The 12,297-nt window shown below is 49.9% G+C and overlaps 4 protein-coding genes across 4 annotated transcripts; 3 read left to right on the forward strand and 1 right to left on the reverse strand.

Annotated features, from left to right (window-relative positions):
• Window positions 1–228: 228 nt before the first annotated feature.
• On the forward strand, window positions 229–1,018 carry AKAW2_21349S (nuclear transport factor 2 family protein; the record flags this gene model as incomplete). Its single annotated transcript, XM_041686163.1, has 2 exons — window positions 229–415; window positions 510–1,018. 2 exons carry the CDS (start codon window positions 229–231, stop codon window positions 1,016–1,018), a joined length of 696 nt encoding a protein of 231 aa, XP_041540175.1.
• Window positions 1,019–1,235: 217 nt separating this feature from the next.
• AKAW2_21350S (putative MFS monocarboxylate transporter) lies at window positions 1,236–2,790 on the forward strand (the record flags this gene model as incomplete). The annotated part of the gene is made up of 4 exons (XM_041686164.1): window positions 1,236–1,419; window positions 1,475–1,575; window positions 1,640–2,002; window positions 2,056–2,790. 4 exons carry the CDS (start codon window positions 1,236–1,238, stop codon window positions 2,788–2,790), a joined length of 1,383 nt encoding a protein of 460 aa, XP_041540176.1.
• A 265-nt stretch (window positions 2,791–3,055) lies between these two features.
• On the forward strand, window positions 3,056–4,554 carry CDC73 (CDC73 C-terminal domain-containing protein; the record flags this gene model as incomplete). The annotated part of the gene is made up of 2 exons (XM_041686165.1): window positions 3,056–3,742; window positions 3,814–4,554. 2 exons carry the CDS (start codon window positions 3,056–3,058, stop codon window positions 4,552–4,554), a joined length of 1,428 nt encoding a protein of 475 aa, XP_041540177.1.
• A 2,613-nt stretch (window positions 4,555–7,167) lies between these two features.
• Window positions 7,168–9,567, reverse strand: flbA (developmental regulator FlbA; the record flags this gene model as incomplete). Its single annotated transcript, XM_041686166.1, has 4 exons — window positions 7,168–7,314; window positions 7,369–7,556; window positions 7,615–8,743; window positions 8,854–9,567. The coding sequence occupies 4 exons, from the start codon at window positions 9,565–9,567 to the stop codon at window positions 7,168–7,170; spliced, it is 2,178 nt and encodes a 725-aa protein (XP_041540178.1).
• Window positions 9,568–12,297: the final 2,730 nt, after the last annotated feature.

Here is a 12,297-nt window from a genome sequence, read left to right on the forward strand (position 1 = left end):
GATATCATTTCCATCGGATGACATCAAGGACAAGGTTGACTGTCGGCTTTCGGGTTTGCCGAAACAGACAGGCAAGTACTTACTCCATCACAATTATGAAAGAAGTATATATTGTCGTACTGGTGCCCTGGATGGTTCCTGGTTGATACAGACAATTCTACAATCACTACAATTTCTTCCATCAAATAGCATTCCTTTCCCCTTGTCGATCTATACATCACATACATCATGGTCGTTAACATCACCGCCGAAGATCCTCAACCTACCATCCACAGCCACATCAATGGCACTACGGAAGAGATCCTGGATCGCCTTTGTGTCACCGAGCTCCTAAAGGGATGGCCAGTATACCGAGATGCCTCGGAATGGGCCCACTACCGAAACTGTTTCGCTGAACAGGCTTACATCTTTACCAGTAAGTTTTCACATTTGTCCTTTTGTCTCACTCATTTATATCTCTTAAACCTCTTCTCGAAACATCTGACTAACATGGTTTACTCAATCCACAGCATGGAGCGGCGGCATGCCCATCGACGATTTCATCGAAGTCTCCAAGAAGGGCCGTCGAAACGGCGACCATATCATGCACCGCGAAAACGGCACGCTCGTCGAGCTGAACTCTAAGACAGGCCGTGCTGTCGGAAAAATGAAAGCCACTATCACCCAGCGCTTCTCATTTGATGGCATTGAGTTTGATGTTGAATGTGACTGCCGCTTTATTATGTGGTGCCAGAAGGATCCAGCCGGGTGGAAGGTCCACTACAAGCGCTTGTTCTACGAGAAGGATAAGATCATGCCCGTGGATGGCAAGCATGTGCCTGATTTTTCGGAGGAGGAGCTCAAGCCGTATCCGTATGGATATAGGTATCTGGGTGCTTCTCAGGCGAGATTAGGGCATAAGATTAAGTTGGATTTGCCGACGATGGAGGATAATGATAAATTCCGGGGCATGTATGAGGCTATGGAGAAGTGGTTGAGGGGAGAGGATATTAAGGAGACTTTGGGGATTCCTGTGTAGATTTGACGGGATGGTGGGAAGGTGTCTTGTATATAGTTCATTGATATGACTAAAATATTAATGATGATCTCTACGATTATAAAGACTATTTATGATTCGTTCATGCTGAGGCTTGAGGGGTTGCGGGGTAGTCATCCACTTACTCGGGCATTAATTATCCTTTCCTCTTTTCTGTGTTCTTCTTATCAGTTACATAAGAATTATCGAAATCTCAGACATGACATCTCACGAACTGACCGATTTAAGGTCTATACATCACTCATCTTCTCATCCATCCACTGAAGAGTCCAACAGCTCCCACCATCATGAACTCGAGCAAGTCCCACTGCCACCAGTCGACCAGGGCAAAGGTGCCTGGTTGGTCCTCGCGTCATGCTGTTTAATTCAGTTGCCGGTCTGGGGTGCGCATTTATTTTACCCAACTGTAGCTACATGTCTGCTCATTCGGGACACCAGGGTTCTCTCTCGTTGCCGGTATCTTCCAGGAATACTTTGAGACGCATAATGGCCTCGAGGGGGGTAAAGGAGGTTTGGCAATCATGGGGACCACGGCAACAGTAATATGTCTTTTATCAACATTATGTTTATCTCCATCTGGCTGACATCTTTCTCTTCTTACAGGGAATCCTCTATCTTTTGTCGCCTGTGACGTTCACACTCCTGACCCGCTATCCACATCTACCAAAGTCATGCGCTTTTGTCGGACTATTCCTCAGTGTCAGCGGCTCTCTACTGTCTTCTTTCGCCACAACTGTCTGGCAGATGATTGTGACGCAGGGAGTGATCTGTGGCCTTGGAAATGGCCTCGTCTTCAGTCCGACCACGCTCTATCTAGATCAGTGGTTTGTTCGCCGCAAAGGTCTCGCATATGGAATCATGTGGGCTGGTAAGAGCATCTGCGGCGTAGCTCTGCCTTTCGTGACAAGTGCCTGTCTTGACCGGTTTGGAGCGAAGACGACTCTGAGGGCTTGGACGGTAGTCACAGTCAGTCGTTTGCTCATCCCACTATTTCATTTGAAATTGACTAGGCATTGTAGCTACTCACGCTTTCTGTGACCCTTCCTTTCATCAGACCACGAATCCCCCCAGCCCCATCGACCACTCCACAGCCTCTGAATCTCGCTTTCTTGAAGCTGGCCACATTCTGGATGCTCCAGCTCGGAAACATCATCCAGAGCTTCGGCTACTTCTTGCCCAGCACGTATCTACCGTCGTATACAACAACCGCAGCTGGCCTGTCAGACACCACAGGAACTCTCCTGGTAGCACTGTTCAACGCCACCTCTGTTGTAGGTGGAATAGTCTTGGGATCTCTTTGTGATCGCTTCGCCGTCAGCAATATCATGCTGCTCTCCTCCGTAGGCTCTGGAATGTCTGTCCTGCTGTTCTGGGGCCTGTCAGCATCATCCCCATCTGCAAGCTTTCCACAGGCTGCCATCGCACTTCTGGTTCTCTTTTCCATCACGTACGGATTCTTTGCTGGAGGTTTCAGTTCCACTTGGTCGGGTGTGCTCACCCAAGTCAAGCGTGAGGTTCCCTCGATGGAAACCGGATTGGTGTTTGGGTTATTAGCCGGTGGAAGAGGCATTGGCAGTGTCATTAGTGGCCCATTGAGCTCAGCTCTTATGCAGCGGGGTTCCATTACCGGGCAAGAAAACGGGGAGATCGGGTATACCACCGACTACGGGGCATTGATTCTATTCACTGGCGTGACAGCTATTTTTGGAGGATGGAGCTGGATGTGGCATCACCGACAACTCTGCTTGTGTTGATAACATCATTCACTAAACTATAGCAATGATTTAACCAACTAAACAAGTTCTTATTCAGAGTAGGTTGGGTAAGTTCCGCGCGCATATAAACAAGGTACAGGGCGGACGAGATCACGTGCACTCCGCAGTTCCTGCGCATCTCGAAAGCTACGAGTAACACCTCCCCCAACCTCATCCATTGTTCAACTTCCAGCACACAATTTTAAACTCCCGGAGCGGTAGCATCATCTACCAGTCCTCCACATCCATATTCACACCCGCCATCATGGCCACCGATCCCTCCTTGCAAGATCCTCTCCTCTCGCTCCGTCGCGCCATCGCGGCCGGCAACCTCCCCACGCCAACAACCTCCAGCGACCTCTCCGACCAGAATGCGACCGACGACCTCGCAAAAGCCACCCATCTCTACTTCCAACATCCCCTCCCACAAACAATACCCCTCACAACACCTACCCGCTTCGTCTCCAGCTCGTCCGACTCCGCCGTCGACCTCCGCAGTATCTTCTTCGCGTGGCAGAAGAAAGATGTCGCCATTCCCGAGTACATTGCTTCCGCGCAGGAGCTCAATGAATCGCTAAAGCAGAAGGAGCGCAAGGAAGGCGAGGAGGAGGAGAAAGTTCAGAACCTCGTTTTCGTCGAGCGCTTGGATCTCCTGACTTGGTTGGAGGGCGCGTCTGATGAGAGTGAATACATCAAGCCGTTGGAGGGTGCCGCTGCTGCGGCTGCCGCCGCGGCTTCAGCTGCTGCTCAGGCACAGGCATCGGCGAATATTGCTTCGGGGGCTGCGGGTGGTGTTTCTGCTGTACCGAGTGGTGCTCCTGGGGCTGGTGGTGCCGCGCAGACTCAGCAGGGTAAGGCGGCTAAGGTTATCGATCCTAGGTTGCAGGAGATTTATAATGGCGAACGCAAGATGGGGGATCGGAATAGTGTGCTACGGGGGATCAAGCCGACGGTAGGTTCACGCAGAGGGGGGGAAGAGAAGGGCAGACTATATACACAGTGTGCTAATAGGGATTATTGTAGGACTTCTCTCACGTCCGCAAAACCGCCGAATCCATGCTGGGACGCAACCGCTCACGGCCGGGACAATACCCTGCTGGTGTGAAAGCCGGTAGCAAGCCGCAATCCATGGTGGTGCCGTCGCCGTCGGCAGGCCTGTCCCAGCCACGCAAGGCAAGCAAGACGCAAGATCCCATCATTCTCCTCTCGCCCTCGGCCTCATCGCTCATCCGCATGTCCAACGTGCGCTCCTTCCTGCAGGACGGCGTCTTCATCCCTCCTGATCACCCTACTCTTTCCATGTCCAACTCCAATATCCTCTACATCTCCCGCCCGCTCCGCATGCACTCGGATCCGTCCAGCTCCTCTCTCCGCCCCGGTGGTGGCAGCTCCTCGCAGATTACGTCCCGGAAACCTACCCGCTTTATCCTCGTCGATAGCACGGCCAACTTCCGGCCGGACTACTGGCAGCGTCTGGTCGCCGTATTCACGACAGGTCAGACCTGGCAGTTCAAGTCATACAAGTGGTCCTCGCCGCCAGAGCTCTTCAAGCATGCCACGGGTGTCTATGTCGGATGGCGTGGAGAGGATATCCCTCGGGAAGTGAAGAGCTGGGGCCGAGGCGTGCAGAGCTACGCGGTCGAGCGCTGGGACGAGAAGGGAGGAGTCCACGGGGCGGGCCGGTGGCGTGATCGGGAAGTGGTTGAAGGGATCTGGACGGCGATTGAAGAGGGAATGAGACTCCGAGGCTGGGGATCAAAGTAGAAACTACCCACCGTGTGCGTGTGCGTGTGTCATGTTTCACTTTTCCCTCCTCTCATCATTCCCCCCAAAATCCCAAAATTAGACCTATCGGTCCGTGCGAACAGGAGCAGCAACGATGAGGGATAATTCGAAACACACTTCGTTTCAATCATTCAAATACTCTTTACTCTTTGCAGTTTGCCCTCCGTCAAACTTTATGCCTTCGCGCCGAACGGACTCGTTCTATTGGTTCCCACGGGGATCCTGTATCAATACCACTCCAGCACCCACCTACCTTCTGACCGACTCTGCCTGCCGGTAAACCCGCAAGATCAACAGCAGAAGAAGAAACCCAGAAAAGAAAGAAACATACCCCCTGACAATGAAATGGAATGCCATGCCATATCAGCCCCCAAAAAAAGAAAATGAACTCCGATCCTGCTTGGCTCGGAAATTGCGCCCACCCGAATGCGGAGTTAACTCCGGACATTGGAAACAAGCGAACCCCAGCTACTATGTTGATCATTTTACCTCCATCTCCTTTTTTTCCCCTCTCTCTATTCCTACTTATTGCATATCATGCTAGCTAGCTAGTTAGTTATTTCGTCACATTCGGGTATTCTTTTTTCAGGCGTATGTATGTATGTATTGTATCGGTGTCAATTTCTTCTTTTGGCGTTGCGTTGCGCTGCGTTACTTTTCCCCTTTTTACTTTACATCTTCTCTATTATTATCTGTCTATGACATTTGAACTGAACTAAACTTTGGCTATAAATGGTATTATCTTAACAAGTTACATAGAGGTACTTTCCTTCGCTAGTATCTAGATTCTACTGTCTAAATTATATTAAGATCATGCTACAATACATACTTCGTAATACCATCACTGGTCCTCGTTGCTTGTAGATAACGAAAAACACTTTCTTCTTCTGCTAATGTATAAACTAGCAGATACATACATACATACATGCACCACATGCAATAGATACTAGAGACAGAGCAAGGAATAACGAAAAAAAGCAAATATGCCCATCAATACACACAACACACCACACCACACCACCCAACGAACTACCTACATACCTACCCCATTCAGGTTTTGACACTGACTCCAGAATCATAACCTTAACTCATGAAGTAGTATCAAGCTAGTAGTTAGGGTATGTACTAACTAATGTCACATGGCCCCCATCCATATTCTATGTTCACATCATCTGCATCAGCATCATCATCTCGTGTTTAACTTAAACCACGTGTCAGCCATGTGCGTGCGCTGCGTTGCGCTGCGTAGCCAGTTACGGCTTACCAGGAATGTACGTATGTATGTATGTGTGTATGCATGTAAGCTTGTATGTATGTATGGTAATATTACTTATAGCATAGCATAGTATAGTACTTTAGTGACTGGTATATACTAGCGAATGTCTGATCGATGAATACGAGCATCTGGCAGTTTGGGGTCGGGGAGAAGTCGAATTGATTGCCTTTTTGGGTACTAGTTGGTTTAGTTAGTAGTTACTACTCCGTAGTTGGGTATCTGGGCTGGGCTGGGCTGGTCGGGTACTACTACTAAGTATTGAAATGCGGAGAAGGGTTCGTTGATCTAACTACTATCTTTGTCTGCTGAATACGGATGTTACAATTGTTGCCTAAAGTGTGGAAGTAGTTCATCATGTCTCTTGAATATTTATTTATTTGTTTGTTTCTGTTCTTTAGATTTCTCTGATCGCGAGAGGACATCCCTCGTATATTCAATCAGGTAGATAAGGTAATAGGAAAAAGCCACACTCGCTGTACCCTGAAAATGCAAATCAAAATGCGCGTAACCATGCTCGATGCAGGGGACGTATGACAACATACACATCAACTCGGAACAAAGGAAATAACATATATAGGAAAAGGAAAAATAGACCGGAAGAAAGAGAGATGAAAAAGGAAATCTTGAGAGGAAAAAAATCATGCGGATATGATGCAAACAAGAAAGGGAAAAAGAACCGAGTACTAAAACGCCTCTCTAATGCTGGAATACTTCTCGTGTTTCAGCCTTTCTCCTCTTCAGTCTCCGTCCATGCGTCACGGTTCACAGATGTAAAAAAGGAAATTAGAAAAAAGAAGAAACAAGGGGTAGAAAAGGAATCGGTGTATTAAAATGATTCAGTTCCGGCATCTCTATCACATGATCCATAGATCGTAACGTCTGTCATTGGTCGTGCGGACTTGGTAACCCCGTGAAATGCCCTGTCGTCAATGGCAAGCGGCGTGGGCGGGGACCAAGCGGCAATTGAAGAGAAAGAGATTATAGAAACGGGAGAGCGTTCGTATCGGAGACGCATAACGTGTATCATGTCGTGTCAGGAGGTTTGGGAGTGCTCCCAAGCTTTTGGTGGGAAGGATGTGTTGGCTAGATCGGTGCCTAGTCGACATCGGACTGGCAACTCAGATCAAGCCAAAAAGTAAAATCATGTTCAAGTCGTTCCGTCAATTAACACCGCGCTGTGCAGTAAGAGTGTGTTTCATCTTGGATCGGCGAAGTCCGAGTGCAAGCCACGTGCCGTCAGATCTTTTAGTAATCACCAAGGTGAAGGCCTGTTCGGACAGGATTGGGATCCCTGCATGACACACATGCTGCCCCTATCATGACCGTGCTGAGCGGCTCGCCGAGCGCTCCGGAACTGGAGCAGGCGTGGGAGAGTAAGCCCGGGGGGCACCAATCAGGTCAACGTCATGTTCCTGAAGGATGCTGGCACACTTCGGATCACGCAGAAACTTGGGAACGGAGTCCTATTGCGGGTTAGCTTTTACCCTTGGTGCCAAATTGTTACAAGGTAAACTTACACTTGACATCAGCTTGAAGACCGAGGTCTGAGCCATCTCAAACAGATGCACCACCTCCTGCAGACTCTTGAGCATCGACTCATCGTCGCCCACGGCCTTGGTCATGCGGCTTGCCAGACTGTTGCGCAGCGCGTGATCGATGTTGAGTTCGCAAGGGGATCCCGGTGCCAGGAACGCATTGTAGAGACCTATTCAGGTACATTAGTTGCTAGTCGCAGAAGAATCATTGTCATTGAGACCGCTTACCATATGCTGCAGCCAGTGTCTCACGGACAGCATCCGGCTTCCTGAATGTGCCCAACTTCTCTGCCTTGTGGTAGGCTGAAGTGAATTCAGACACGTCGAGGTAGAACGACAGGTTCTCCTCACAGAGGGAAAAGCGAAGGAACTCGCGGAACAGGAGTCGTAGGGCAGGGTCGTGAAGAATGTGGTTCAAACGGGCATTGTTGGAGTCCTTCGGGATGCCACGATTGTCGTACATGGTGGTTTCACGAGACTTGTCCCGTGCGATCCACCCGCAAACTCGCTGACCCCGGTCCGTCATGCCGTAGATCGCATTCTTCGAAGGCTGGAACGCAACTATCGAGTCATCCGGTTGGTTGATGAAGCGGTCTTCCTGCAGCATCGTAATCAAGCCGTACTTGACGAAAAGCTCGGCAATGAGAACAGTCTCACGGCGCTCAATTGTGGTGGAACAATCCATCAACCAATCGACTGCAGCTTTTCCGGTGAACGTGTTGATGACAATCTTGTCGTTGATCTTGCGCTCCTTCGCCATCTTCACACCAACCAAGCCGTTCGAGTAATCACTCAGGGAATCCGAGTCTGAAGTAGAGATGCTGCTCTTCACGTTGGGACCATCCTGCCCCGCAAACCGGCGGAAGATGACCTCAATAGTCGCTCGATCGTGTGACAGCTTGTCTGTATCGGTATCGCGCTCCAGGTTGACCAATTGCATCGTGTTGCGGGGCGACTCCAGCACGTCAATCACATGGCGGGCAGTGATACCGTTCCTCTGGCAGAATCTTTGCAAGATATTAATACCCTTCGGCGTAAGCTGGTACAAGGCGCCCTTCAACGGAAATATTTGCGCCGATTTGCCATCCACGGCCTCGATGAAGCGGGCATCGACAAAACGCTGGCATACTGAACGAGCCATTTCCTTGGCCATGGAAAAGGTGGTAGTCGTTGTGGTTGTAACGATACGCGAAGGATCTTTAGGGTCGGGCATACGGTTCGACTGGGAGAACTTGAGAGAGCCGAGATTGTTGATGGCTTCTTCCGAAGTAAAGGAGTGGTCATATTTCGTAAACCGCACACGATGCGAATCCAGTTTCAAGCTGACCATCAATGTCGAGAACAAGTCCATGAAATCCTAACAAAGAGACCGCTTGTGTTAACAATTACCGCCTTTGAGTATAATCCCAGTCATCTCTTTATTTCTCGCCCTGTCGGCCACTTTAGCGCACAATTGGGTCACCTTACCTTTGTGAAAGGACGATCATCCTCCGTCATACGCAATAACCGCGAGGATGTTTGATGCATCTTGGCGGGAGATACGGTAGGTCCGACTTCGGGTAGTTGCTCAAGTGGGGACGGGGCACGCTGGAGGGTGTAACGGCGCCTCTCAACAGAACTGGTCTGTTGTTCAACCACGGCCGGGGAAGAACGGCTAGTAGCGGCGTCGAAGGGCGCGGGACTGGACCGTTCACTACTGGCGCTACCGTCCGACAATGGCGGAGTTAACGGCGTGGCACCTGGCGCTTCGCTGACGCTGACCTGCGAGGCCTTGCGCGAATGTTTCGACAGGCTTCCCGATGAGGCAGAGGAGCGGAGGGGGTAATTCGGCGCTCCTATAGAGGAAAGGTTCGCAAGGGCGTTGGAAGTCTTTTCACGAGCTAACGCTGCGAATGAACGGCGATTGCGACGTGAAATGGATCCAATTACTGAGCCTGTGAATCCGGTTGGGTTGTTGTTGGTGGTGGTGGTAGTGGTAGTAGTGGCGGATTGAGAGGGGGCGACAACAGCGGAGGGTGCGGAGTTGTGCTGTAGGGAGGGAGCGGAAGCAGTACGAGGGCGAGTTTCAACCGGGGAGGTAGAGACCGGGATAGGATCAACAGATGGGGGAGATTGAGAGTAAAGAAGGTGAGAGGAAGGAGGAGAGTCTTGGTCAAGATGAGCGGAGGATATGGTTGGCATTGAATAGTGCGAACCAAGACGGAGTGGGAGAAAAGAGAAGAGGGGGGGCTTTGTATGTATGTATGGGTATGGGTATGGGTATGGGCAAAAAAAAAATTGGGTAAAAAATATTTCCAAAAGGGTGAAAGAGGGTCAAGGGAGAAAAAAAAAAGAAAAGGGAAAAAAAAAAGATAGGTGGAGGGGTGGGTGTATGTATGGATAAGGGAAATCAGAGAAGGGAAAATAAAATAATAATGAAATAAAACACGAGGTAAAATTCCACTTTGAGTGAAGGAAAGTCGACCCAAAATTCAAAGTCAGTTTGGGAACAGACCCAGGAAAAATTGGGAAAATGGCAACGGCAGAAAATGGGAATAAAAAAAAAAAATTCAGGGAAAAAAAATTGTAAGAAAATGGAAAATGAAATAAAATCAAACTCAATGACGAAAAGAGCAAGCGGGGAATTTGGGTAGAGTGTTAGTCAGGTATTTGTACAAACAGTAAGTGACTTAACAAACTGTTTGACTTCTTATAAGTTGGAGTACGATCTGAAGTGGTTTTTTTGGTACAGGGTGGATGCTACCGGATGGATCCCTTACAGCGAGTGAGCGAGAGAGAGAAAGAGGGTGAGAGAGTGTGAGAGAGCGAGAGAGGAGCAGAGGCAGCGGAAAGAATGAGAAGGGAAGGGAAGGGAAAAGAGGGAAAGATGAGCAGAAAGCCAAGTGAACAGCGGCTGCTCAAGAGGGTCTCCAGGGGCGTGAAGAATCAGGCCTGTCATTCTTGACCCACTGTGCACGCGGACGGTTTCATGCACCAGACAACGTGGGCCAAGGGCAAAGGTGGACGGATCGTCCTTTGGGGCGATCAGAGGTCGGCTTCCCTGCAGAGTCCGGCAGGGTGGGATGGGTGGGATAGGATGGGATGGTACGGGTATTGCCCTCCGGAAAGGCTACCTTGGGTAAGGTAAGGTTCCTACAGGCGACCGCCCCGAACCTGCAGGCCTTTTCCCTAGCCACGCTTCCTTCCTCGTGGATTATTTCTTAGGCGGGTTTGGGGGCCCCTTCTCCGCGTCTGACAGGAAGAAGGGGGCCATATTCAATATGTAGAATTGAGTTATAAGTTAATTCTCCTTCTTGCTGCCAGAATTCATCCCTTCCCTGTCATGGTTTGATGCAAGGAGATCCCCGAACGGTGAAGGTAACTTAACCAGGGCCATCTTACTCTCCCGGTCCGTATCCCTGCGTATTGTAATCCCTGTCACATACCGTATCGTTTTCAGAGATACATTGCTTTGCTCCGTCTCAACCACTTCCTCCAAAAGTGGGCCGGTTTCCAAAACCGCTGGCGTCGGATGATCAGCGAAATCTACGCCTGGGGAGGGTTTCAACCAGATCGCGCTGTGTTCGCTGTATAATAAATCCCCCCTCATCATCAGACACGCAGCAACGGATTGACTGGTGGATATAATACCCGAAATGTATGGAAGAAGGACTGAGCGGTAGATCATATAGGCATAGAGAGCTGTCAGAAGAATTCTGGAGCAAGCAAACAAGCAAATGGCAATAATCATCATCATGGGCCGACTAAGTAGTAAGTGGTAATTGCTGCACCGCAATCGAAGTGATGCGACATTATTGGTTTATCTGCCTTGGGACCATTAGTAATGTGCATCTTACAAGTTCCCACCGTATCTCTTATCATATGACGAGGAGATATATGATTCTGGTAAGCTCGGTTGAGTACTTGAGCATCATCTTCCGAGCCTGAGCTGACAGGTTGTGTACCTGGTCTGTACATACATACATACATCAGGTCAAAGCACGTTTGTCCCTTTCCAATCAAACGGGACAGGGGCAGATGCGAGCAGGCAAAAAACGTGGCAGACACGCTTTTGCTCGGTCTGTACACCCAAAGATACCTCCAGGCAGACCAAACAGCAAGCCAGCAGCGCCAAGCCCGTCACGTTACCAAGCACCTTCCTTCTTCAGCAAGCAGGCTTCCATACTGGAGAGACTGCGGCGGCCTTCAAGCAGTAACGATCATCCTTGAGTCATGACCGGAAAATCCCCAAGTCACGGCAGCCAGTCACAGAGTCTCGTAACGAACACTTGCAGGCAGGCTCTTGCCAAATCGGGATTAGACCGCCACTAGTACCAGACTCAAGTTGCTCGCCATTTTTACGCTGGCGAACACCGACTTCCAACCTTTTCCCCACCCCCGACCCAGCCCGGACGACCCATCACCTCATCATCGGCCTTGGGTTTTGGGCCCTGGATGCATTGGGTGCTGCGTTTCGGGCTTTGCTGTTTAGGCTTCACCCAGCGTGCTAACCCCGTCAATGATTGATACTTTATTCACCCCCCATCTGAACTTTCCTCTCCTTCTTCCCCTTCCCCCCCTACACGGGTGATCATAGCCACCAATCATTGCCCATCTATGGCATAGTACGTACTGGTTGGCAGCCTCACAAGCCCCTCTTATCTTTGTTTTCTTGTAGTAAACCTTCCTTTCGCCCACGTGGGTATCCCGCCCGAGCAAAACCTTGTTGGGTTCTGATTCGAACCAAGCGAACCAAGCAATTCCCTGATGTAGATCAGTATTTACGTTGATGTCTGGATTCGTGGCCTCAGGCCCCCTGTCTTCTGAGGGCCTTTTGGGGGAGGGGAGAAGCCACGCGAACGATACATCAATCCCTATCCCTAGTCTACAGTTGGAGGAGTCAACTTTTCCAGTTTGACAAACGGAACTATT

Source organism: Aspergillus luchuensis, chromosome 2 (assembly GCF_016861625.1).
Source record: "Aspergillus luchuensis IFO 4308 DNA, chromosome 2, nearly complete sequence".
NCBI classification, from domain to species: Eukaryota; Fungi; Ascomycota; class Eurotiomycetes; order Eurotiales; family Aspergillaceae; genus Aspergillus; species Aspergillus luchuensis.